This window comes from Natrix helvetica (assembly GCF_964273705.1).
Source record: "Natrix helvetica genome assembly, chromosome: 4".
NCBI lineage: Eukaryota > Metazoa > Chordata > Lepidosauria > Squamata > Natricidae > Natrix > Natrix helvetica.
In genome coordinates, this window is record NC_138550.1 from 103,464,043 (window position 1) to 103,490,139 (window position 26,097).

Consider the following 26,097-nt stretch of genomic DNA (forward strand, 5'->3'; position numbering starts at 1 on the left):
GGTATTCTAGGCGGAGGGAGTCTCCCTCCCCTTCCCCCTCTATCTCACCAAGGTTAGCAAGGGAGGATGAGGAAGATCCCTTGGAGGGTACGTCCAGGGGACCTGTGTCCTCACGCAGGCTGGCCCCTCAAAGGCCTGGCTCTTCTTATGGAGGGGGGGAGGATCTAGAGCATCTCCCTGAGAACATTAAGAGGCTTATTTCGACTGCTATTACTAGGGGCATTGCACAAAGAGATAAGGGTTCCCTTTCTGCTAGATCCCAGTACAGGGCATCGTCTCCGTCTATGGTAAGTGAGGCCTCAGCCCTGGGGGAGGAGAATCCCCAAGGTATGGGGTTCTCTGAGGATGAGGAGACTGCTAGGCCCGAGAGTCCTCCGCCCAAGGGGCTCTTTCACCCGGCCATGTTCAAGATCCTTCTGAGCAAGGCTAGGAAGACCACCAAGGTGGGCACAGGTGACCCTACGGTTCCTCCTCCAAGGGACCCAGATAAGGCCATGTTTTCAAACACAGCCACTAACAAGGCTGAAATTCCGGCTCCCCCTTTGTTCATGGAGGTTCTGACCAATCAGTGGTCTCGTCCTTCCAATTTCCCTAACCCCGGGAGCAATGACCGTCGCTTCTATAATGTGGAGCAGACCTTTGCGAGTGCCATTCAGCTACCTTCCATTGACGCCCCGGTGGCTGCCCTGGTATCTTCTTCCCCAGTGGTGTCTGGGGACGCAGCTGATAAGTTGAAGCCCGAGGACAAACGGGCTGAACTTACCTTGCGGAAGAACTTTAACGCCACAGCGTGGGCCATTAAGGCGGCGACTGCTGTGTCTTATTTCAACCGGGCTACGGTCATGTGGTTACACCAGCTCCAGGATCGCATCCCGATCCAGGACGAACGGTTGCACCAAGATCTGTTCAAGATCGTTGCGGCTGCCGAATTTTCCGATCTTCCCTTCTCACCGCAGGTTCCTACGGTTCTCGCACAGGAACCAACATTATCAGTACAGGGCTCTTCCGTTTGGCCTGGCCTCGGCCCCCCGCACCTTTACGAAGGTGCTGGCGGCTCTGGCAGCGCACCTTCGGGCTGTTCCAGTGAGGCTACAATGTTACCTGGATGACGTCTTGGTCCAGGCGGGATCCCTTCCGCAGGCGATCTCAGATCTCCAGCTCACTATCCGGACTCTTCAGTCCCTGGGGTTCTCAGTAAACTTCCCCAAGAGCCATCTGTCTCCCTCCACTCGCATCCTTCATCTGGGGACGGTGATAGACTCGGAGGAGGGGGTGGTGCGTCTGTCTCAGGACCGTCAGGACGGGTTGCGCCAGCTGGCGGAAAAGGTCCGCGTAAGTCGGTCCATTTCTGTCCTCACGTTATCACAGTTGCTGGGCAAGATGGTGTCGTGCATTGGGATAGTTCCGTGGGCCAGGCTCCATCTCCGCCCTCTGCAGTGGGAGCTCATTCCGTTCCATAGGGACCGGATGAGCAACTCGCTCCGTACCCTTCGTCTCCCGGCGGGGGTGCGCGCTTCCCTTCAGTGGTGGACATCTCCGGCCACTCAGATGGGCTGCTCCTTCTGGGAGCCGGACAGAGTGACAGTCACCACGGACGCGAGCTTGTTCGGGTGGGGAGCTCTGGTGGGTTCCCGCCTGGATCAGGGCAGGTGGACCCAGACAGACCTCCGCCACAACATAAATTGGTTAGAACTAAAGGCGGTCAGGCTCGCCCTCCAACACTTCCGGTCCTCGGTGGAGGGTCGGCACGTGCTCCTTCTGACGGACAATGTGGCCACCAAGGCCCACATCAACCGACAGGGGGGGACGCGGTCTCGAGCGCTCTGGCTGGAGGCTCTGAGGCTGGGCACCTGGGGAGAGCAACACCTCTTGTCCTTGGTCTCGGAACACATCTCCGGCCTCTCCAACCATCAGGCGGATTGGCTGAGTCGAGCCACTCTGGACAATGGAGAGTGGCAGATCCATCCGGACCTCTTCCGGAGGATTTGCCAGCGGTTTGGCGCGCCCCTGGTGGACCTTTTCGCGTCTCTGACGAACGCACATCTGTCCCGGTTCTTCACTCGCTTTCAGTCCTGGGGGGCGGAGGGGACGGACGCTCTCAGGAGCAGGTGGCCGGCGGGTCTCCTGTACGCTTTTCCCCCAATTCCGCTCATCCCGGGGGTTATCAGGAAGGTGGTGGCGGAGAAGGCTCTGGTCATAGTGGTGGCCCCCTTTTGGCCCAGGCGGCCTTGGTTTGCGGATCTCACCCAGCTATCGGTGGCCCCTCCGTGGAGGATTCCACGGGAGGAGGTGATCTTGCGCCAGGGGGTCCTGATCCATCCGGAGCCCCAGTGGCTTCATCTGACCGCATGGTTGTTGAACGGGGATTGCTGAGGGCGGCTCAGCTGTCCGCAGGGGTCATCCGCACCATCGAGGCTTCCAGGCGTCTGTCCACAAATCGCATCTACAACTCGACTTGGGACGCGTTCGTGAGGTGGTGCTCCCACAATCAGGTCTCCCCGACTAGAGCCACCATTCCTAATGTCTTAGATTTCTTGCAGAAGGGCTTAGAGAGCGGTCTGTCTCACAACACCTTGCGGCATCAGGTGGCCGCTCTATCGTCAGTTCTGGGGGGAGTGGGCTCCTCTTCACTAGCTCATTTTTCCCTGGTCAAGAGGTTTCTCAAAGGGGCGGCTAATCTCTGGCCTCCCCCTGTCCACAGGTTCCCCACGTGGGACCTGCCCCTGGTCCTCAGAGCCTTGACGGGGGCCCCGTTCGAGCCGCTTAGATCGGTTCATCTCAGGTTCCTGTCCCTTAAGGTAGTTTTTCTTGTGGCGATTACTTCCGCCCGGCGTATCTCGGAGTTGGGCGCATTATCATCCAAAGATGACCTCTGCCATTTTCATTCGGATAGGGTGGTGCTTCGACTTGACCCTACCTTTCTTCCGAAGGTAAACACCCCGTTTCACAGGGCCCAGGAGATTGTTCTCCCGGACTTTTGCCCGGGCCCGTCTTCAGATAGGGAACGGCTCTGGCACCGTCTTGATGTTCGTCGAGCCTTGCGCATTTACCTCCGGCGGACGGCGGAGTTCCGCAGGTCGGAGGCCTTATTTGTGTCCTTTCAACCTAGGACCTTGGGCGCTAGGGTGTCTTCGGCCACTATTGGCCGTTGGCTGCGTCAAGCCATCCAGGAGGCGTATGCGGCAGCAGGGCGTCCCGTTCCTTCAGGGATAACGGCTCACTCCACTGGAAGTGCCGCGACTACGGCGGCGTGGGCCACTAGGGCCCCCCTTGAGGACATCTGTCGGGCCGCCACTTGGGCGTCCCCGACGCCATTTATCAGACATCGTCTGGATTTGTTCGCTTCGGCGGATGCGGCCTTTGGGAGACGAGTGTTACAAAGGGTGGTAGCAGATACTCCCCTTGGGCCATAGTTTTTGGATTGAGTATCCCTCCCTTGGGACTGGGCTTTGGTATGTCCCACACGTGACCACTCCCCCTCCCACAATGGAAAAAGAACGTTGGTCTTACCTGAACGTGTCTTTTCATTGTGGTAGGGGGAGTCGTCACGACCCGACCCTAGTTGATGTTGGGGCCAAGGGGAGCCCGGGGTCCCTCCGGAGAGGGAGGTTGTGTTGTTTGTGTTTATAGTTTCAGTTCTGCTGTTCGCCTTCGAGGAACTGGGAAGGAAAGGAAAGCCAGGAGTATTTAAGTGTTTGCTCTCAGTCTTTGGACCAATCAGGCTATGAGAATACCCACACGTGATGACTCCCCCTACCACAATGAAAAGACACGTTCAGGTAAGACCAACGTTCTTTTTACACAATTAGTTTGATTTTTAAAACAGCATAATAAGCCAGATTGGAGTTCTATCTTGCCAGAAAACATTTGACAGCCAAAGATCTAAAAGTTCAGCAACTATAAAAGTTTTGATAATGTATCAAGCAATGCTCCTGCAAATAGCTGAGTTAATAGGGTGTTTCTTAGAAATATGTTGATTTAGCAATTCTGGTGCCAAATTTTTTGTGTGCATGTGTGTGTTCTGTGTGTACATGTTCTCAAAAGCGCAGTGTCTTTATTATAAGACACATGGAGATTTTTGAGATAATACGTTTACGATAAATTAAAATCTAGGATATCTTATTGTGATTTTGTTTTTGGCCATCAATATTTGGTATTCTCTTGGTCACATCTTTAGTGTATACTTTTTAAGTAATATATGGCCTAGTATAGACCAAGTGTCTTCTTACTAGTCAATGTAACTTTAATACATTATACGTATTAATATTATGTTTATATCAATAATATATTTATATCTACTATGTACATCTCAAAGTTTGCAATATGTGGCTGATCTTGTCTGTGCTTATAAACTAAATAGGATTGGGCTTGGTTAGTACTTGGATAGAATATCTCCGGGGAAACCCGGAGCGATAGTCTAGACTGGGAAGTTGAAAAACATCCCAGAAGAAGACTGTGGCAAACAACTTCTGGCTATTGCCAATAAACTGCATTGATGTGTCTATGAAGTCAGAAAAATAAAATGTACTAAACTTGAGTAGGTAGGATTGAGCCTGCTCTGTCAGAATTGTCTTGTAACATGGTTGTTCTGGTTTAGGTAGCACAATGTAAAGTTTACTCAAGATGATTATGCCTTCATTGTCAATGGACAGAAATTTGATCAGTTTGGCTTGTTTTAATTACACTGGAATGATCTTTCAGTCAAATAGAAGTTGGAAAGCTCCCAATGTTTTATGCCTCGTAGAAGATGTATAGAAGCAGGGTAGCCATTATAATCCCCACCACCAATGCTCTTGAGAATAAAGTAGAACAACACAAGAAAGACTCTGAATTAAGACTAAGTAACCAATATGAACAGGCAAAAAGTTCAAAGCAGAAGTTTTGCAAGTCTTATTTTGTGTTTATCCTTCAAGCAACCCAGTATGTCATACTTTCTCAAAATATACCTGAAAATAAGACAGGGTCTTATTTCCTTTAGATCCCCCCAAATAAGTGCTTGGCCTTATTTTTGGGGAGGTATTATTTTTGAGGTGCAGGAGGCCCCTTAACCTTGGCTCGTGGATCAGCTGATCCAGAGAGGGCCAGAAGTTCTGTCTCTGTTTCTGGCACACTCTTGCCATCCCTAGCGTTGCTGGACCTGCCGTTCTTTTTGCGGCCACCACTAAGAGAAGCGGCATGGTAGCTAGAGTTTGTGGGAGCGGCCTCCGCGAGACCATTCCACATGGATGGCAGGTACATGTGGGGTGTGTGCGCATGTTCCCCCTGCCGGCTGCACATGCATTTAAATATTTTGGGGAAGGACTTATTTTGGGCGGGAGGGCTTATTGAAGCGCATGTGCTCAAAAGCCCGATTGGGCTTATTATCTGGGGAAACAGGGTAGAAGAATATTCATTTTGATGATTTCCCATCAGCAATCCCTGAAGGAATATCTCAGAAGATCCTTCTGAGGATCCCTTCTGAGGACAGGAAAGACCCTGTCCATGTGGCTTTGGGACATAGAAATTCTTGCCCATGTTCTTTTGTGCTGCTAATTGTATTTTCGTTACAAATAGAGCTTTGCTTGCCACTTCGATGCAAAAAAATTCAAATTCTCCACATTGATAATCATGTAAAATACTATTTGAACAATTACCTGGCAAGTACTAACATTCTACCTAAGAGCATGCTGAATTTGGAGATCTTTTAACCTTATCTGGATAAATATTTTAAGATTTTTATTATATTACAGATCTCATGGAAGTTGATTAGCATTGTGATGAAAGCTTTTTCATTGTGGCACTGGCTTGTTATCTTAATAAAGAATTTGATAACTGTTTTAGTAAAATTTAGGCCTAAATATTCTAGCATTTTGAATATTAATATGGTATGTTAAAATACAGATATATTAAAATATAGTACTTTTTGAGGCATTTTATGGGGTACAGTAATTTTTCAAAAGCATTTTATAGATATGGTATTTTATCTGATTGGTTTAAATAATTTGGGGTTCCTAAGATCACATAAATATTTTAGCTTCTAAACTTCTTTTTTTCTTAATATGTTGTTTCTTAACATGTTTTTATTAATGTTTACCTGTCCAGAGTCATGTATTTGATATGTGCAGCCATATAATTGAATAAATGAATAACAATATATATCTTTATCTACAGTCTTTTTAGGAAAACTTTTTTTTTCTATTCTCACTTGGAGTTTATAATTTTATAATTTTACTTGTAAATCTGGATGTTATATTGGGTAATGATTGCAATAAGACTGCCATTATGTTTATGATATACATAGATATTCTTTTTGAATTTAAGTATGGTGCTTAAAAAGAAACCACTTCTTTAAGATTTGGAATTAACACTAGTATTGGTGGTTATATCCAGCGCCCACAGAACTTTATCTTTAACTGTCACATTAAAGCCTACTATCTCACAACAGAGAAAACCATATGGGGTTATCAGGAAATAAAAAATGAAGACCGAATTCAGCAGAAGGAACTTCAGCATTTATAAAAAAACATATTACTCTATTCAGGTTTTTATTAAGTAACCCTGTTTGAAAGTGTGGTAGCAATACTATGATAGAGTTTTTTGTATTTATACACCTTTGTTAAAAGTCCAGATAGGAAACAAGGAACAGGCTACTAAAAAACACAATAAGACTAGAAGGCATTTTTAAATTATGGTGTCCTATTCAATACCCAAAAGAATAAGCAATGATATCTTTCATCTTGGCTAGTATGAAAAATACATGTAAGTTTATAAAGTTAATGGTACTTCTATGGGAGAAAGGTTTTACATGCTTTCAAGCTGTCTGTTGCATGCCTTAATTTAGCATTTTCCAACCTTTACCTATGTAAATTACTGCTCCTTTGTGGGTGGGTAGGTAGGTAGGTAGGTAGGTAGGTAGGTAGATGATAGATAGATAGATAGATAGATAGATGATAGATAGATAGATAGATAGATAGATATATGATAGATAGGTAGATTTATCACAATTGATTTAGACTACAACTTCCATAATCCCCAGTGCTCATGCTGCCTTGAAGGTCTGGAAGTTGTGCTCAGAATCCTCTGCAAGTGGGATATTAATTTTTAAATGATGCAAAACTGAGTTTGGATTTGTCTAATGCTGTTGAATTCTACTTCTTTGGAAGGCAAAACGAAGATTGGAACTAGAAGAACCTGGACAGCAATTTCTACCTGAGGGATTGAGAACTCCAAAGGGGAAAGGCAGAGCTGCAACAAGAAGTCCAGAGAGTCCAAAAAGTAAGAAAACCTGTGCATAGCTATATTAAATGCATGTAGTCTCTTACATGTTCTTCCTGGGTAAATTAAACCTTGTGAATGAAAAGTAGTTAATTGTTCTGACACACACACCCCTTCACGCCTGTGAATAAACCAGAACACAGGCTTGGCTGTTTGCCACTGTTTAATTACTGAGATAATGAATCCTTTGGCTGAGGGCCCAGACAACTCACGTTCAATAGAGTAGCTCTGCAGCAACCCAGATAATTCAAATGAAGCAACGCAGATAGTCCAAACGAACAGACACGGCTAGAATACACAGATAGATTTTCTTAACTACTAATTCGAACGGTTGTTTCCTGCAAATGTCCCCTCCCAACGCCTCACCTATAATCTCTCTTGGGAGGGGCCAATCCACAACCACCTGTGCTTAATCATCTTCTGTGAGTCTGCCTACGGAGTTGCTGCTTCCATTTCTCAGCCCTTCTCAATCTAGCATAGGGACAAACTGCCTTTGATCATCAGGGACAAACTGCCCACTGCTCCATGCCTCAGGCGCCTCCTAGTGGCCAACTAGCCTCTCTGGTCCCTGCTCTGAGTCTGAACCCTGCACAGGGTCCTCCATATCGTCCAGGGTAGACTCATGTTTCCTCGCTATCCGAGTCCATCAGCAGCTCAACCGGATCCTGCTGGGCCACAACAGTTAATTATGCTTGCAGAGCCAGGATCAAAGCCCTAACAGACCCTGAGGTTTTAGCCATGAAAATTAACCAAACTAATTACAGGTAATCCTTGACTTACAACCATTCGTTTAGTGACCATTCAAAATTACAATGGTACTGAAAAAAGTATTTACAACTGTTTGTCACACTGAACGACCGTTGCAGCATCTCCATGGTCACATGATGAAAATTTGGATGATTGGCCACTGGTTCATATTTATGACGGTTGCAGTGTCCCAGGGTCATGTGATCATCTTTTACAACCTTCTGACAAGCGAAGTCAATGGGGAAGCTGGATTCACTTAACAGCCCTATTACTAACTTAACAACTGTGGTGATTTACTTAACAACTGTGGCAAGAAAGGTTGTGAAATAGAGCAAAATTCACTTAACAGTTGTCTTGCTTAGCAACAGAAATTTTGGGTTCAATTATGGTCATAAGCCGAGGGCTACCTGCAAAGTGCTGAAGTGAAACTATCTAGGAGTGTTCTTTAATACAACTCACATGGTACCTTAGAATTTTTTGTAACAAAATGGTATACCAGATTTCTGAATTGGCATTAAATGTTTTTTATTTCCAGCTCCCAAATCTCCTTCAGAAAAGACACGGTATGATACATCACTTGGCCTTCTCACAAAGAAGTTTATTCAATTATTAAGCCAGTCTCCTGATGGTGTGGTAGACTTGAACAAAGCAGCAGAGGTACTTAAGGTACAAAAAAGGAGGATTTATGATATTACCAATGTTCTGGAAGGCATTCATCTCATTAAGAAAAAATCCAAGAACAACATTCAGTGGATGTACGTATCACGTGTCTTGTATTTTTCTTGCATTCTAGAAAAGGTTATCTGACACTAGTTTTCAACTTTGTAATTATGAGGGTAAAACTATATTTAGCTTAATTTTAAATTATTCAGGAAGTTGTTTTTAAGAAGGAAGAGGTAAACTAAACTCACCAATCATTTTATAGGGTATTCCAACGTATTGGATGGAGAAGGAGACAGTTTCCACAGACACACATAATTTGAGAACCAAAATCTATTGCACTTAAGAAGCTTTGTAAAGTATTCCATGCTCCTCAGCGTGCTGGACTAAGAAACTTAATAATGTGCCTGAAATGTTTCATGTATATGTTGATGGTTTATTCAAAGTTGCAGAAATATAAGACAGGACAGTCTTTTCTGTAAGTGTTGTTATGCATTATAGTTTATGGCACTAAACTCTTCTGTGATTAGGAATGGCATATTGAAAGAAACCTCCTCATGTATACAGACTATTACATATTTTTCTGCTATCCCCCCCTCCCTGCTGTGACCCTTCAGATGTTTAGCAACCCCCCCCCCCAGCAATTTAACATTATTCCCACAAGGTTGTTCCTTTGCTGAATACATTGCATGTAACACAAAGTTTACTTCATAGTTCCTGCTCTTAATACATGGGCTGGGATTGGATACCCTACTGAGCCATAATGGGCCTCTTTGTTTATAACTTAGTGTTACATGTGAAGTATATTATTAGGTATTAGATATTTAATCCAGTGGTGGGATTCAAATTTTTTTACTGTCGTTTCTGTGGGTATAGCATGGCGTGGCTTGGTGGGTGTGGCCAGGGAAGGATACTGTAAAATCCCCATTTCCTCCAGATCAGCTGGGACTTGGGAGGCATATAATAGATGGGGGAGGGGCCAATCAGAAGTGGTATTTACTGGTTCTCCGAACTACTCAAAATTTCTGCTACCAGTTCTCCAAAACTGGTCAGAACCTACTGTACACCACCTCTGATTTAATCCCACCATTTCTATATATAATTCAAGATAGTGAATATACTGTGCCTAGTACTCTTGCCTTCTATTTTCCCCACAACAGCCTTTTGAGAAGAGTTGGGCTAAGAGAGGGTGCCTGGCCCAAGGTCACCCAGTCATCTTCCATAACTAAGGAAAGCCTAGAATTCACAGTCTCCTGGTTTCTTCACCAGCACCTTAACCACTGAACCAGACTGGCTTTCATACTAGCTTCATTTTTTGTAAATCATTGTTAACAGCTTTAGATGATTTAGATTTACACTGTCCTCCCCCATTTTGTCTTCTTCAACCAATCATGGCCAAGCAAGACTTGATTGGATACAATTTATGAATCCAGCCATTGCATTATTTATTTATTTTCTCCCTTTATCATTCGTATAAATAACTCAAGGAAACAAAGATACCTAATACTTTTTCCTCCTCCTATTTTCCCCACAACCACCTTGTGAGATGTGTTGGGCTCAGAGAGAGTGATTGGCCCAAATTCACAGAGCTGATTTTCATTGCCTAAATTTGCACTAGAACTCACATGGGTTCACACAATTTGGACTAGAACTCATACTGGTGCCTTAACCACCACTAGACCAAGCCAGCTGTAACTCTTTGCCGGTTTGTATATATTGATTAAATTTATATGCCACCCATCTCACTATTGAGCAACTTTGGGCAGTTTACAGTGACATAAAATAACAGTATAAAACAATTAGAAAGTTAAAATAGCTAAAACATTGGGCTTAAAAAGTTAAAATTAACAACAAATTGGATAACAATGAGAAATATGTAAGTAGGGAGGAGGTGGGATCTTCTTTTAATCTACCGTAGTCACCTCCAGAATGAGATGGTCCCATCAGGGGCTCAAGACAGGTGGAAGAGCCAGATTTTCAGGCCCTTTTGAAAGACCAATAGGATTGGGGGGAGATTTCATCCCGAGGGGCATGATGTTCCAGGGGGCGGAATTCATGGCAGAAAAGCCTCTTATCCTGCAGCTGCAATTTCTTGGATGGGGAAATCGGCAGTATGGCTCTTCTGCCAGAGCAGGTGGGATAGGCCAATCTCATTGGGGTGAGATAACTTTTACATTGATAAAATATAAATATTGTATGAATTCTTTTGTCTTTAATAATGTCCTTGTTGGTAGTAAAGATATACTTTATTGGCCTTTTATTTCATTTTCAAAAAATGCTGTACAACTCCATGTGTTCTTCTTCTGCTCTTCGTTTTAATGAATTAGTTCTTCCAAAATAAGAATCAGCTGGAATGAGACACACTTTTCCTCAGATTGGAACTCTGCCAGGTGTTCCACAAACTCTTTGCTCATTTGTTTTGAAGGGGCTGCAGTCTATCTGATTTCGGGGGCATATTGGCACACTGTCAAGGCTTGTCAAAAGAGGTAGCAGAACTCAGCCAGGAAGAAAAGAAGCTGGATGAGTTAATCCAAAGCTGCTCTCATGACCTCAAGCTGCTAAAGGATTCTGAAGATCGGAAATATCCTTTTATAGTGAATGAAGATACACTCCTTTAATAAATATACTTTGTGCTCTTCATTTTTTTCTTTTTTTGGTTAAGGCCAGTGTTTTTCAACCTTGCAACTCTAAGATGTGTGGACTTCAACTTCCAGAATTCCTCAACCATCGTGCTTTCTTAAAATTATCTAAATTGAAAAATGCCGGCCTACACTATAGGGCTGGTATTTGGCATATTTCATCGACGTGCTTAAATAGTGATCAATAGCACACCTGGGCCCTGTCCTTGGCTATTTTAATATTGTAAAGTATCAGCAGAAATGTCTTTCAAAAGACTATCAATAGAGAGTCTTGGGCTTAGTTTGAGCCCAAGACTCTTCTCAAGATGTCCCAAATCCAGGAACCACTCCTGTATTTTTGTGACTGAGCCTGGCAATGAGATTCTAGAATCTAGGTTGTAATTTGTTCACTCTTCACTATAATCTCTACATTACACATTCATGATCTTTTTAAAAATAATAAAAAAATAGTTTCCCAAATTAATGAAGGTAGGTTAATGGGAAGACAATATAAAAATGGCTACTAAAATAACTACTTTAGTTTGCTAGTTCTCAACAGCTGCTCAGCAATTCTTTAACACTGATTACATTAGCGTATGTTAGGTATGAAGATATTCAAGAAATTAGGAGCCTTAAAGACCAAACTGTCATACTTGTCAAAGCTCCTCCAGAAACAAAGCTTGAAATGCTTGACCCCGAAAAGGTAAAAACTTATTTTATTACATAGCACAGTCATTTTTCTTTTCTACATTTTAAAACTAACGTTTATTTGTAGAAGTGATTTAATGAAACAAGTTTTTATGGGTGACAAAAACTTTTATGTAACTTTGTTTACAGTCATTTTTTCTGTTATATTTTTGCTTATTGATTGATTGATTTTTATTGATTTTTATCTGCCCTCATTTTTGTTCAACTCAAGGCAGCATACACACATCTAATGCTGCTGTCTCCTACTACCCCACAATAACAGTCTTGTGAGGTGGCTTGGGCTGAGAGAATGATTGACCTACCAAAACTAGATACCCAATTGCCTAAATGAATGCCTAAATGAAAGATAGAACTCATAGTCTTCCAGTTAACTTTAAGTTTCTCTCTACTTGAACTCCATTCCTGGGGATTGCGTGGAGGCCTCCATGGTGCTTTCTTGGCAGCAAGATAAAAGTAGCTTTGCAGTTGTTTTCTTCTGGAATGACTGTTCAGTTTTGCTTTTTCAGAAGCCATGCACTAAAAAGGTAAATCAGCCAGTTTTCTAGATCCTGTCAATCTATGGGAATGTCGTCTTACATTAGGCTCCATTTTACATATTCCATTCCCTGACAATGCTGATCTACAACTATCCCATTGTATTATTTTTACTTTTCAAACAACTGGAATTGGGCTTCTTTCTATAGCCAGTATTAAGCTTCTTTATATCCCGACTTGCCTTCTTAGGATGCCTACTGACTCTGCATCAAATCACAGTTACTAATGTTCTTTCCTTTCTCCTTAACTATCCTTTGAAGAGGGAGTGGGGTCTGAGCGATGATACAGAGCCCAAGGTTACCAGTTGAGCTTTCTGGCTGAGGCGGATTTTAAGCTGGATCTCTCTAGTCCAAGACCAGCTCTGTAACATCTATGCCACATGTGATCCATGTTAAACAGCTATGCCTTTCATTGCTAGCAGCACCACTGCCATTTGACTTTTTCTTTGGCAGTCCCTGCTGCTCATTTATCTCTCTCTGTCTCTTTCTGCCCTCCCGCAACATGCAGTAGATTATAAATTCTCTGAGATGGAACTATTGTATTTAGAAGTCAGATGCATGCTGTGCTGCTAGATATAGCAAGAACACTCCCTCTCAGTTCCACATTCCTGAGCAAACATGAGAAGGTTAGAAAAGTAGATTTATTAGGAAACCACACATTCAAAGAGCACATTGGAAACCTATTTTATACCTGTATGTCCACCCAAACATTTAAATTCTGCATCTTCTGCCTTTTTGAAGCAATTCTTTTTTCTTCTCTCAGCCTTAAAGCTTTCTATCATTGGTTTCATTCACTAAATGACTGCCTCTGACATGAGAATCTGGGCCCACACATCTTGAGCCCTCATGCTGTGTTCAGAGCATCTTCTCAATCAGAATAGCTAAGTTATCCAAGCTTAGTATTAGTTGGACTGTGCAAATCTTTTAAGGGCAGCTTTAACAAGAAGCATCTCCTTTATTTCAAAAAGCATTAAGGTCCCCTGACTTCTAAGAATAAAGCAGCCATGCTGTTTTCTTTAACTCTTGTATTATTTGGAAGAACATGTGCTATATGCACATGGAACACATGGACATAAATCTTTTCCAGCAACTGCAAGAGTGTAAGAGAATGTAAAGCCTTGCATTGTTTGGTTTAGAAATGGAGAAAGTTTCATATTTTTTAAGGGGGGACAATCCGATGAATAAAAAATATCATCGGATTGTCCCCCCTTATTAGTCAAGAGAACGGCTTTCTCAGCAGTTTGTACAAGTACCATAAGTAAGAGACTGACAAAATCTCCACTTTAGGAAACTCCAATTTAGATACGCTAAATTGAAGGTCAGGGGAGGGCAACCCCATAGTTTGAACTTCTATAACCTATGGTACCTTTTTTCAATAAACCTCAGAAAAGAAACCCATGAAAGCAACTTACTTTCTATGAAGGTGGCTTGGCCAAGAACTTAGACAGGGAACATGACAAGACCTTGTTTTAAAGAAGACAGGGTTGCCTCATTGGCCCAACAAGGCACATGAATGCAACCTTGTTCCATCCCAATTCATATCTTCTGCTAGACCAGTTATTATCATTTTGCAAACTTTCAGCCTGCATTGGGCTTTTTTTTTTTTTGGGCAGATCAACACATTAAGAATGAAAAATGTTCCAGTAGTTATTTGTAGTACTAGCAAAAGGGATGCAAATAACTGAAATTCTTTCTTGTTGTAGAATAAGCTGATACACTTATGTAGTACTCAAGGACCTATCGAGGTGTACTTGTGTCCAGAAGAAACTGACTACTCCACTCGAATAAAAACTCAGGATCAGGATCACAATGGAAATATCTCAAGAAACATTTCCAAAGGTAATCTGAACACAGGCGATAACCAAATATATGCAGAACTTAAAATCAAAGAATAAACTTTTGTACAATATTTTAAATGCTAGTCTTTAAAGTAAACTAAAGAACTTTTTTCCCTAATGCATTATTGAGTACAGATTATGTTTTACTATTTTTCTTGTGTTTATGACGATGTTTATAACAATTCCTAGTTTGCAACAATACCAGTGTTACTCCCACTCTAGCATGCATTGTCAGACATAACACAATTTAGTCATAAATGTGTGCATTGGTTGGGAAATGATTTGTTTATGATCATCATATTTGCAAACGATCAATAACTGAGTAACTACTAAATAAGGAGTGAGTGAATTAAGGTTTTCTGCTTAACAGACAAATAATTTCATTTTGGCAATACCTAAAAATTAACGTGTGCCATGGAAATGTATTAAGTTGAATTGTCACATTTAAAAATAGTTTCTATTTTATCACAGGAGGCAGAATTTATCTATATCGAATATGTTTGCCTTAAAGCATCCACTCACTTAGAAAGTCCCTACTCTGCCCAAAGCAGTAGAGCTTATCTGGGGAGGCCAGAAAGCAGGAGGAAGCATCTATCACTTTCTCCTACAGCCTAGGAGCTACCTTTGGACAACAACTGAAGGAAAAGGATCAGGCTTTTGGCACACTCTGCACTTCTCATAATGCATTGCAGGCACTGCTTCTTCAAAAGCCAAGCTTGACATTCCTTTTCCTGAAACCTTTGTTCCCCGATGGATATGCTATGTAAATGACTCTGGGCAGATATGTGAGTGAGGGTGAAAGGCCTAAAGCCTCCTTTCCATTAGATTCTGTTAGGACTTACTGAATGCTTTCATTTTATATGAATTATACAGTAGGTTTTCCTTGTGGAAAATTAATTGTATGTTTTGAGGGTATTTCAAAGAGTTGTAGTGGTTAGAGTGCAGCATTGATGACTAATTCTGTTGACTGCCAGCAGTTCAGCAGTTCGATTCTCACCAGCTCAAGGTTGACTCAGCCTTCCATTCTTCCGAGGTGGGTAAAATAAGGACTCAGATTGTTGGGGGCAATGTGCTGACTCTGTAAACTGCTTACTAAGAGCTGGAAAGCACTGTGAAGCGGTGTATAAGTCTTAAGTGCTATTGCTATTGCTAGTATTGCTAGATGGCCAGTATATCTTCATTTCTTTCAATACACCCTTAAATACTCTGATTTCCCCCAAAGAGGGAAGGCAAACTAAATTTGGTGGTTTGCTTCATGTTGGCAAAGCACGCACTAAAAGATGACGTTTCTTTCTCATTCAGCTAAGCCCTTTCTAGTTTTTCTCTTTTAACATCAAATCCAGGAGGAGGATGGCTGGAAGATTGAGATTTTGTAATTAATACTTATCCTGATAAATACTTATAAATTTTAAATAGAACTTTAACAAAATAAAATCAGTATGGTTCCTATATCAGTGCATATTTTCTCCCAGGTTTCAGAAATTTGGTGTCTCTCTTAGTGATTAAGAAAGTTGCATATAACATTTCTGATAAAGGATATGTTTCCTTGTATATGTGGCACATATATACTGTGTGCACTTTAATATATAGAAGGAAGCAAGGGGTGTTTGAATTTCAGTTTGGTTTACAGTTTACACCTATAAAATATGCATATTGGTTACGGTTGTCAGATAAGGGTCCAAACTCCAAGTGGCTGCTAGAGAAGTACAATTTATCTTTTTTCCTGCCATCTAGTGATTGTTCTGCATTTTTGAAGTCCATGTCTGGTAGTCATGGCTGTCATGGCTAAAGAATTAAAGAGCCGCAGTGACTTCCTTAAGCAGGACTATACAGAAGGGAAGAGATGATTCCAGAGAAACTACCTTTGTAATTCGCATTGTCACTTAATTGTGTAAATCCTATTTATGCCACAAAATCAAAGTCCTCTGGACTTAAGCAGTTTCTGAGGCTGGGAGGTGTTGGGCTGCTTTCTCTTTCCATACCGGTAGTAGCATAGTTAACTTTACAATAAGCTGGGTGGAAGATACAGCATTTATATGTAGTAAAGTTGTGAAATGTTTCAGTATGCAAGTTTTGATATTTTGTTCTCTTACTTATAACAGATCTGAACTCTGATAACTCAGGAGGTCCTGACTGTTCAGAAAATGCCACGGTCATCTCCCCGTTAGTTTCTACCACTAATCTTTTGCAGCAGACAGAGGACCAAATTACTTCAAGTCTTGATGGCCCATTTGTAAACTTATTGCCACCTTTACTTCATGAGGACTATCTGCTTGGGCTTGATGAAGAAGAAGGGATTAGTGACCTCTTTGATGCTTATGACTTTGAAAAAGTACCTCCCTTGATGGATGGATTTTTATGCAGCTGATTTTTGTTTCTATTTTCTTTTTAAAAGTGAAAAACCAGAATATCTGCTGACATTCCACACCATCTCTCCTCTTATCTCCTAACCCTTATTCCATTTCAAAGATTAGAACTTATAGTATTTCATATTTATATGGAAATACTTCATAAAATATTACAAATGCAGAATGGCAGACTTTCTTATCAGAGTTACCTTAACCTCAAATTCAGGCAGCTACTGATTTAGTAATTATAATAGAACGCACAGAGAATTGGAGGAAATGGCTAACTCTATTTTACTCTGGTTTACTGTGTCTATAAGTTTCATAAAGGGCTAAAGAACTGTTTTAGCCAAAAATAGCATTTTTTTTCCTTACGATTTCAAGCTGTGCCTTCTGTAAAACGTGTCTGTTCAACTTTTTCAGTCAAAGAGTAACTACAGAGAAGTATGTTTGAGATGCACAAACAAAAATGTGAAATAAACTTCTTCCAAAGTTATCTAGAAATATTTAAACTCTTTAACTATGCTCCATTTTCGAGCATTCACCTATCGCTGAGGACATTAATAAGCCTCAAATAATTTTTAATGCGAATAGGCTTTAAAGATATTGCTATCCAAGGTGAAACAGAGGTGGTGACCCCAGTCAATTCAGTATATATGGGTAGCCTTTAAGTAATCTTTTAAAAAAATGAAAAGTTGTGCATATCAGCTGCTTTAGAAAGAGAGAGTAGCCCGTGTGGATTGATTCTAGCTTCTAGCTCTCTGTAGAATAGTCCGGTGGATTTTACCTTCTTTCCAAAGAGCTAGATTTACAGTATACAGCCCATCTTTGTATTTGGCTGGTGAACTGCACATCGTATCAGTTTCTGCATGTAGTTGTCAACCCACATCACCTTCAGATGGCCGAAGGTGATCACTTTCCCCCACTAGAGAGAAATCTTGTACTGAGGAAGTCCCTTGTTATAATACAAAGCAAAGATGCACAGTTCAATTTCACTGTTTGCAAAGTGCAATAGAACTGGCACGTGAAGTTTGTGGTACGAAGTGGGGCTCTGTGTTAAGTGCCTACTAGAATTGCACTGTGGGCTTTATTTTATTTTATTTTATCTTGCTAAGAAATACTATTTAAGCCAAGCTTCACTTTTTTAGTACTCTGTGTTTATTTGAGAAGGTTAGTTGCTTTCACTTTCCATTTTGGAAGTTGCTACAAAGCTGACATTTCACCCAAAGTGTAAATAATATACTCGTCAAGATTGTCTTTGCTGAATTTTGATTGATAACTCTTTGCTGACATAATGTGCTTTCTGAAAATGGATAGAATTCATACATGTAAACATAGTTGTATGAAATGTTGTCACTTTGTTAATTAGTTGAATAGTTTAAGCAGTATACATTACTTTTTCTACATGAAGCTTAAAACATTTCTAAAATGTTTGTTTTAAATAATATATGTGCAGGTTTTCTGGTACCATTGAAATGCTGCTACAGACACTCACAAATGAAATGGCTGAGTAATAGTATGAAAGTTGTACGATTGAGCCTTGGAAAATAATTGTGTAAAAAAAGGCAACACATTGAGAACTGTTAAACAGTATTAAGTGTGTTTTATATGTATACAAACGTGCATAGTTAATGGGTTATTTAAGTTGTATGTTCTTAAACTATAGTCATATAACAGTTTTGTACAATAGGAATGAATTTGTAAAGCCTGCAGAGTATTTTATAGTTAGCTTGTTATTTCTTTTAAAAAAAACCATAAAACCTTAAATCTGTAAATAAAAAAATGTAGTATTTAAGTATGTCATATGAAGAAACAGGAGTTTGTGTACGCATGAATACTTTTATTATATGAAGAGGATCTCTGGGTAGAATAAAATGAAAAGGAAGAAAATAAAATGCCATTTTGTACAATTCCATACTTCCTCCAGTGCATCAGCAAAATACTAACCTTAATATACTTTGATTAGTATGTTAGTTCTAAAATGTGTAAAATAATGTAAAAAAAAAAAAGCAAAAATAATTTTTCATTTGTAAAGGCAACCTGTTCTATAGCTGGAACTTTGCCTTATTAAATGTAACTGACTTTTAAAATGGTAATCAATAAAGCTTTATATCAGTACCTACTGCATTAGTTTTCCCCCCTGAGTAATTGTTTTCATCTGCTTCAAGTTACTTCAAATGCATTTTACCCCCAAAAGGATGAGCAACATATCCTAGTCGTATAGAAGTAGACTGCCCATTCCACATGGTGTTAGCAGGTAGTCTTCGACTTACAATTCGTTCAGTAACCATTTTAACGGCATTGAAAAAAGAGAGTCATATTTTGCACAGTTAACAACCACTGCAGCATCTCCATGGTCACGTGATCAAAAATGTGGGCACTTGGCAAGTTGACTCATATAATGGTTACGTATCCAGGGAGTCATGTAATCACATTTTGCAACTTTCTGACAAGCAAAGTACTCCCCCACCCTCCCCTCTCCACAAGGCGCACCTGGGGACTGAGACTCAAGAAGATGCTGTGGGGAGGGGCATTTATCAGGAACGAACGCTGAATTCATCGAGTGTTGTGTGCCATTGCCAATGTTGGATTTTTCCTGGACTTCTTCCTTTGTTCCTTTGCTTCCTGGATTAATTGACTTATTCCATTGTCCTGCTGGATTTCTTGTTTGCAGCCATTGTGCGCACAGCATTGTGCTGGACTACTTGCAGCCAGAGGCTACTGGAGATTGTGTGTGTGTGTGTGTGTGTGTGTGATCCAGGGGTGGGTTGCTGCCAGTTTTACTACCGGTTCGCAATTCACGGGCAATGCTCTTGCACGTGCCAGACGCACATTGCGCATGCATTCACTGTTCAATGTAAATTTTTCAGAACAACTTACAGTGAACTGAGCATGTGCAGTCACTAAAATCCAAAATGGCAGCGGGCCAGCAACAGCGAGAGAACCGGTTCGGGGGCTTGGCAGGCCTGGTTCACTGCCAGTTCTGCAACCCACTTCCACCATGGCAGCAACCCATCTCTGATGTGATCATTTTGTTCTTGGACTTGCCAGAAACATGGGAGCATTTGGGGAACATTTTGAGGAATAAAGGAGTGGTTTGAAGTGTCAGCTGACTATGTTGCCTCTATGCCATGCCCCCGGGTCATCACAGGCATTCTGTTCCTGTGTCTTAGATAAGAGACACTATTTTTGAAGTTATAAAAATAAGAATCAAATGTGTTTTGGTGGGCTCCTAAACCTTTATTTCTGCCTGGCTTGAGGCCAAAGAACTAAGCATGAACATTCTGCAAGGAAGAAACTATTGTAGAAGCAAATACAGGTAGTCCTCAACTTACGACCACAATTGAGCCCAACATTTAAATGTTGTTAAATGAGAAACATGTTAAGTGAGTTTTGCCCCATTTTACAACTTATCTTGCCATATTTGTTAAGTGAATCCCTGAAATTGTTAAATTAGTAACATGGTTGTTAAGTGAATCTGGCTTCTCCTGTCAGAAGTTTGCAAAAGGGGATCACGTGACCCCTGCAACCGTCATAAATATGAACCCATTGTCAAGCATCCCAATGTAAATCACGTGACCATGGGGATGCTGCAATGGTCATAAGTGTGAAAAATAGACGTCACTTTTTTCAGTGCTGTTGTACCTTCGAACAATCACTAAACAAGCTCTTGTAAGCCAAGGACTACCTGTATCAAGTTGCATCGCCTGTACAAACTAAAAGTAGGGCTCAAGCTTTTCCAAAGATCAGTCAACTGATTTTTTGATGAAAATCAGCTTAGTGATTTGATCGGTGCAAATTCACCATCTACTCAAAATGTCAGTTTTTTAAGCAAATAAATACCTCTGCGAGTTCCAAAAATATTTAATACCCATCTGTCTTTTTCTTAACCAGTCACTGTGTGATCTTTTAACCCAGAAAGCCAGAAAAGGAAGAAATCATTGTGATTTAGCTGTGCAGCTCTACAGGGTTAAACCTTTAAGAAGTGCTTTGGAGGCAGGGCACGAGGTATGGTATTACCTTGGGGTTGGGATAGGGAAGACAACTGTTTAAAAAAGTATTGCCAACATATGCCATGCCTGCAGGCCGAAAAGCACCTTTTGGAGGGTAATCCAAAACTCTGTATAGCGCTATAAATCACATATCCTTTAACACACAGCTAACCCAGCCTTCATTCTTCTCAATCTTCATGTCTATGGAAATTCTCAATTATCCAGGTCAAGGTTGTTCCAAAACATTTTCAAAAGGCAACTGGATTTTTTCCCCTTGAAAACATTTCATTTCTCGTTCAAGAAGCTTCTTCCGTTCATCCAAGAGCTGAAGAAGCTTCTTGGATGAGAAGCAAAATGTTTTCAAGGAAAAAATAATAATCAGTCCAGTTGCCTTTTGAAAAAACACCTTCAGGTCTTCCTTCTACATGGTCAACCCCACCTCCCCCACCAGTTTATAAACAACAGCTGAAATCATCTCGATTGTTCTATTGTCTCTCATTCAACATATGCAGATACTGTAGATAAATCCAGCATCTCAGTGATAAATACTGCCTAAAAATCAAGTCTTCCCCTGAGACTTGATGCCTATGGTGATTCTCAGTCAATCCAGGTCAGGGTTGCCCCAAAATGTTTTCAAAAGGCAACTAGACTGTTCCCCCCTCTCCTTGAAGTCGTCCAAGAAGCTTCTTGAGTTCATTCAAGAACCGAAGAAGCTTCTTGGATGAGAAGCGAAATGTTTTCAAGGAAAAAATAATCAGTCCAGTCCAGTTGCCTTTTGAAGAAACACCTTCAAGGTCTTTGTTCTTCATGGTCACATACACCCAGCTTATAAACGGCTGAAATCCTCTTTATTGTTCTATTGTCTCTCATTCAACATACCCAGATACTGTAGATAAATCCAGCATCTCAGGGATAAATACAGCCTAAAAATCAACTCTTCCCCAGAGACTTGATGTCGATGGAGATTCTCAGTCAATCCAGGTCAGGGCTGTCCCAAAGGTGCTTTTTCCAGAGGCACCTGGACTCTTCGGTTTTTCCTTGAAGACGTTTTGCTTCTCAGCCAAGAAGCTTCTTCAGCTCTGAGCTTATGTTTTTTTTCTCCCTCCCCTTCCATCCTTTCCATTTACTCCACAGTGCCCTCCCTCTCCCTTCCATCCTTTCCATTTACTCCACAGTGCCCTCCCTCTCCCTTCCATCCTTTCCATTTACTCCACAGTGCTGGGGTGCCGCGCAGATGATGTCCGAGGAAAGAGTTAAGCGTTCCTGACTGCGAAGGCTGACTTTCGCGAAGCGCAAAAAGGAGCCTAGTTTGTTCCCTCCGCCGTACCGTCGTAACGTCTTCCTGTGACGCGTGAAAGGGCGTGGCCACATCATGGCGCAGTGCATGTTCGGCTGCTCGGAGCGGAGCTAGGAAACTTCCAGGTAAGCGCTTTGCTTATTAGGGTTGTCGCCGCTGTCAGAGCACCGCCGGTCGGGGAGGAGAGCTAGGTTTCGTCTCCCGTGGGCTGGAGAATACCTTAGCCCGGTATGGGTTTCGGTCCGGTTCACCGGTGGATGAGATGCGCTGGATTCTTGTTTAGAGGGGAATCCCTTTCTGGGATCTCACCCGATCGGTGGCGAAGCGGGTGATTCCGTATCTCCCAAGTAGATGGAGAAAATCTTATGAGGTCGCTAGTCATCCAAAACGACTTGATGGCATATAATCGGATATATTAGAAAATCGAAATGGATGGAATCGATGTTGGAGCGAAGGCAATTAATTTTTTCTAAAATACCCTCTTATTTACGACAGGTGGGTCTCAGCACTTTAAATCTGGGTTTATTACCCTGAGCAACTTGTAAATTGGGTGGATTTCAACTCTCAGAATTATCCGGTTCGCATGCAATCGCTCTATTGCAGCCATAAGACGGAAAGTAGGGTAGTCATGATTATTATGATTATTTTTTACTTAATTATGATTATTTAGAGTAGCTGCAGCATAGCAATAGTACTTAGACTTGTGTATTGCTTCACAGCCCTCTCTAAGCGGTTTACAGAGTCACCCTATTGCTTCCCCAACAATCTGGATCCTCATTTTACTGACCTCGGAAAGGATGGAAGGCTGAGTCAACCTTGAGCCTGGTGAGATTCAAACTGCCAAATTGCAGCACCCAGGAGGCAGCAGAAGTAGCCTACAGTGCTGCATACCTTTCATTTCCTTCCCCCCCCCTTCACTTTTCATTATCCAGTGGAAACGAAGAGGTGGACTCAGCCTTTCCTCACTTTTGCTCTCATTGATTCTAACTTAGTCAAGTCACTATAGTTTGTACTGAAATGGCCAACAAAAACCCAGAAACTTGTGAATTACACCAGTCAGTCAAGCTGTTTATCAGAAAATGTAATTGGCTCCATTTGTTGTGTCAACTGATGTCAGGCTCATGATATAAACAGTGGGGTTGTGACAGGTTTATGCAAAATGCACCCACCATAGCATATTGGTGTACACGCCTCCCCTTTGTTTTTGACAGGTATGCGAGTGTGGCTTTTCTGTACTATGTATGACTGGGATGCTATAGTTAGAGTAAAGGGGATATTACCCAAGTTGTAAGCTGTGAGTTAAAACATTTTTTTAGTTGGTGCCGTTGTATGCTGAATGAGAGCTAAAGTTTAATATGGGTTTAAGACTTTTTCCATCCCTTTTAAAAGTTTAAAAAACTGATAGTTACTGTAAAAGTATTAGGTTCGCTGACTGTTTTGTAAACCTCCATGAGTCTATTGATTCATTGATTTATAAATAGAGTGAATGAATGAATAAATAAACTACTGTAGGAAAGTGAATCACAAATCCATTTGAAAACTATATATTAAGCCAACTGAAGGTCACAAAATTCAATGTAAATATTTCAGTTCCCTTATCCTAGAGAAGCAGATAAATAAAGTAATAACGTGAAAAGGGGAGGTAGTCTGTGATGTGATTTGTTTTAAAATGTCATAAAATAGACATAACTGAAGATACTTAAATTAATGCTGGCTGGGTGACTTGGGCCAATATTTTTCTCTCAGGAAGGAAGCAGGGCCAAACCAGTTCCGATAAAATTTGTCAAGAAAACTGCAGGGATGTGTCCAAGCAATTACTGATAATCAGAAATGAATGAGTGGGAAAAAATATTTGTATGTAAAAGCAAACAATGAATGTATGTTTATAAGAGTGCACATTCAGAATGCATTGATGCCGTATTTAAAGATAACCTCCACATATTGAGACATTATAGAAAATAAAAAGTTAAAAAACATACCAATTATTCATATCTACTTGCAGTGTGATTATTATTTTGTAGTTTTAAAACATTTATTAAATCAATGGATTTTTAAAAAAGAAAGTTTCTTTCCAAAAAATTCAAAATAATCCAATACAGTACATATAATAAAAACATTGACAATAACATAATATCTAATATGTTCTAAATATTTATATTGAGAGGAAAGAATCATAAAAGGGGAAATTCTCTCACAAAATACACTGGATGACTAAACATTAAGCTTCAGGAATGTAATGTATTTTCCTCTAAAAAAATCAAGGAACACTGAAACTAGACACAGAATAATGTTTCAGGAAGTTGCACCCAAAATACGGCTAGGAGCACATATTTATCTTAAGGTGTTTTTAAAAGCATATTTTTTGTTCACATAGTCATTTATTCAGAATCTATTCTCAGTTTTCTTTTTGTAACTTTAATTCTTATAACTCAATTTAAAGGAAAAAGTACTAGTTGATTTGGGTTTATTTGAGATTTTGAATTTCCCAAAAGCAAAAGGTTCTCAGGGCAAACACATGTGCTTTGAATAAAGTATTTAAAATACTTTTAAAAGTAAAGTATTCACATAATAAGCCAGTGAGGGGGAACCTATGACATATGTATCAATGGTGCTACACCACAATATTTTGGGTGGAACACCAGTATTTACCAACACTCAAGAACTATTTTTGAAAGCGTGCCCCATTTTACTTAATTTTCAGAAGCTGCAAAGGCTGTGCAAGAATGGGCTGCATTCTTTGCATGGCCTCTGGACCCGCCAGAAGCTGTGTGAGAGGGCCATGATCTCGCACTGTTTTTGGAGGCTGCAAAGGCTGTGGAAAAGCATTCTCCAGAGACGTTTTCCTTTGCCAATATTATCAAAATGAGGCTTCTGTTTATTTCTCTTTGGTGATATAGGTCATCACTGTTAACAATTTTCTGTTCCTTTCAGGAAAAAATGCTGAAAGATCCCAGTACCCACCAATATTAAGGTAAGGTCTTATTAGAAGATACTAGCAGTGATATTGTATTTTGTTTTGACATAATTGTCATTTAGCTATTTGGGGGGAAAATTGATTCTTGTCCTGAAGAACAATTCACAGTATCATTTATTTTCCTACTTGCAGCTGCTGTTTTTATTTTTATTTTAAAATTTCTATGCCACCTGTTTCCCAGTGACTGTACTTAGTACCTGTTGGCAAGTACAATTGCTCATTCAGCTAGCTAAATACTGAATCCCCTAGCTTTTGAATGACAAGTTCTAAGACAAGTTTTAAGCCAGCCTGAATAATTGTCAGGAATTGTTGAAATTTAGTCCAAAACATTTAGTAGGCCACGTGTTAATATATATTAGAGTTTGTCAACATGTGTCCTACTAAATATGTATGTGTGTGTTTGTGTGTGTGTGTCCTACTAAATATATATGTGTGTGTGTATGTACGTACATACATACATACATACATACATACACACACACATACATACATACATATACGAAATTTTATAATAACTTTGATATAAGTAAGTGTAGGCATTGGCAATTTCTAATTATTTTAGCCTGTTTTGAATGCTACAGAGAGCATGAGAGTGATGGCAATATTGAGATTTGGGGACTTCCGGGTGTGTGTGTGATTTTCTATAAAATTGATAGAGGTGCATTAAGAATATTTTGCATGGGTTTCCCCTCCCCCAAATCGATCAGATTGCAAATCACAATTTCAAATTCTTGTGGTATAAGTGGGTTTCTTAGATGTCTCTGGTGGATCACCATATGTAGTGGGCAGAAATAATGACCTTATGGGACAGGAAGAAGAGCCGCTTACCAAGACAATGGGTCAGATAAAAGAAACCTGAGTCTGGAGCAGAACTGTAACCTGAGAAAGCATCTCAGGCAAGAGCCTCCCTAGTTCTCATGTAGATAAAGGGGGGAAGAAGGGAAATGCATTCAGACTTGCAAGTTTCTCTTACTGTAATCTTAGAAGAAAAGTACAGATAGCCCTCAACTTACAAACATTCATTTAGTGACCGTTCAAAGTTCAGCACTGAAAAACGTGGCTGACGACAGTTTTTACACTTACAACTGTTGCAGCAGCCCCGTGGTCACATGATCAAAATTTGTACACTTG

At 40.9% G+C, this 26,097-nt stretch overlaps 2 protein-coding genes across 3 annotated transcripts in view; both read left to right on the top strand.

The window, feature by feature from the left end:
* E2F3 (E2F transcription factor 3) overlaps positions 1–18,815 on the top strand; it is a 39,626-nt gene extending 20,811 nt beyond the window's left edge. For both annotated transcript variants that reach the window (XM_081950523.1, XM_081950524.1), the window contains exons 2-7: positions 7,143–7,254; positions 8,537–8,756; positions 11,087–11,242; positions 11,868–11,982; positions 14,224–14,359; positions 16,461–18,815. In XM_081950523.1, coding sequence (XP_081806649.1) covers positions 7,143–7,254; positions 8,537–8,756; positions 11,087–11,242; positions 11,868–11,982; positions 14,224–14,359; positions 16,461–16,726 — 1,005 coding nt within the window. In that variant the 3' untranslated portion in view covers positions 16,727–18,815. The remainder of the gene's footprint in view (positions 1–7,142; positions 7,255–8,536; positions 8,757–11,086; positions 11,243–11,867; positions 11,983–14,223; positions 14,360–16,460) is intronic.
* A 3,204-nt stretch (positions 18,816–22,019) lies between these two features.
* The window catches only part of CDKAL1 (CDKAL1 threonylcarbamoyladenosine tRNA methylthiotransferase), a 332,059-nt gene continuing 327,981 nt past the window's right edge, over positions 22,020–26,097 (top strand). The window contains exons 1-2 of the mRNA XM_081952974.1: positions 22,020–22,117; positions 24,924–24,963. The gene's annotated coding sequence lies outside the window, so the exon portion shown is untranslated. The remainder of the gene's footprint in view (positions 22,118–24,923; positions 24,964–26,097) is intronic.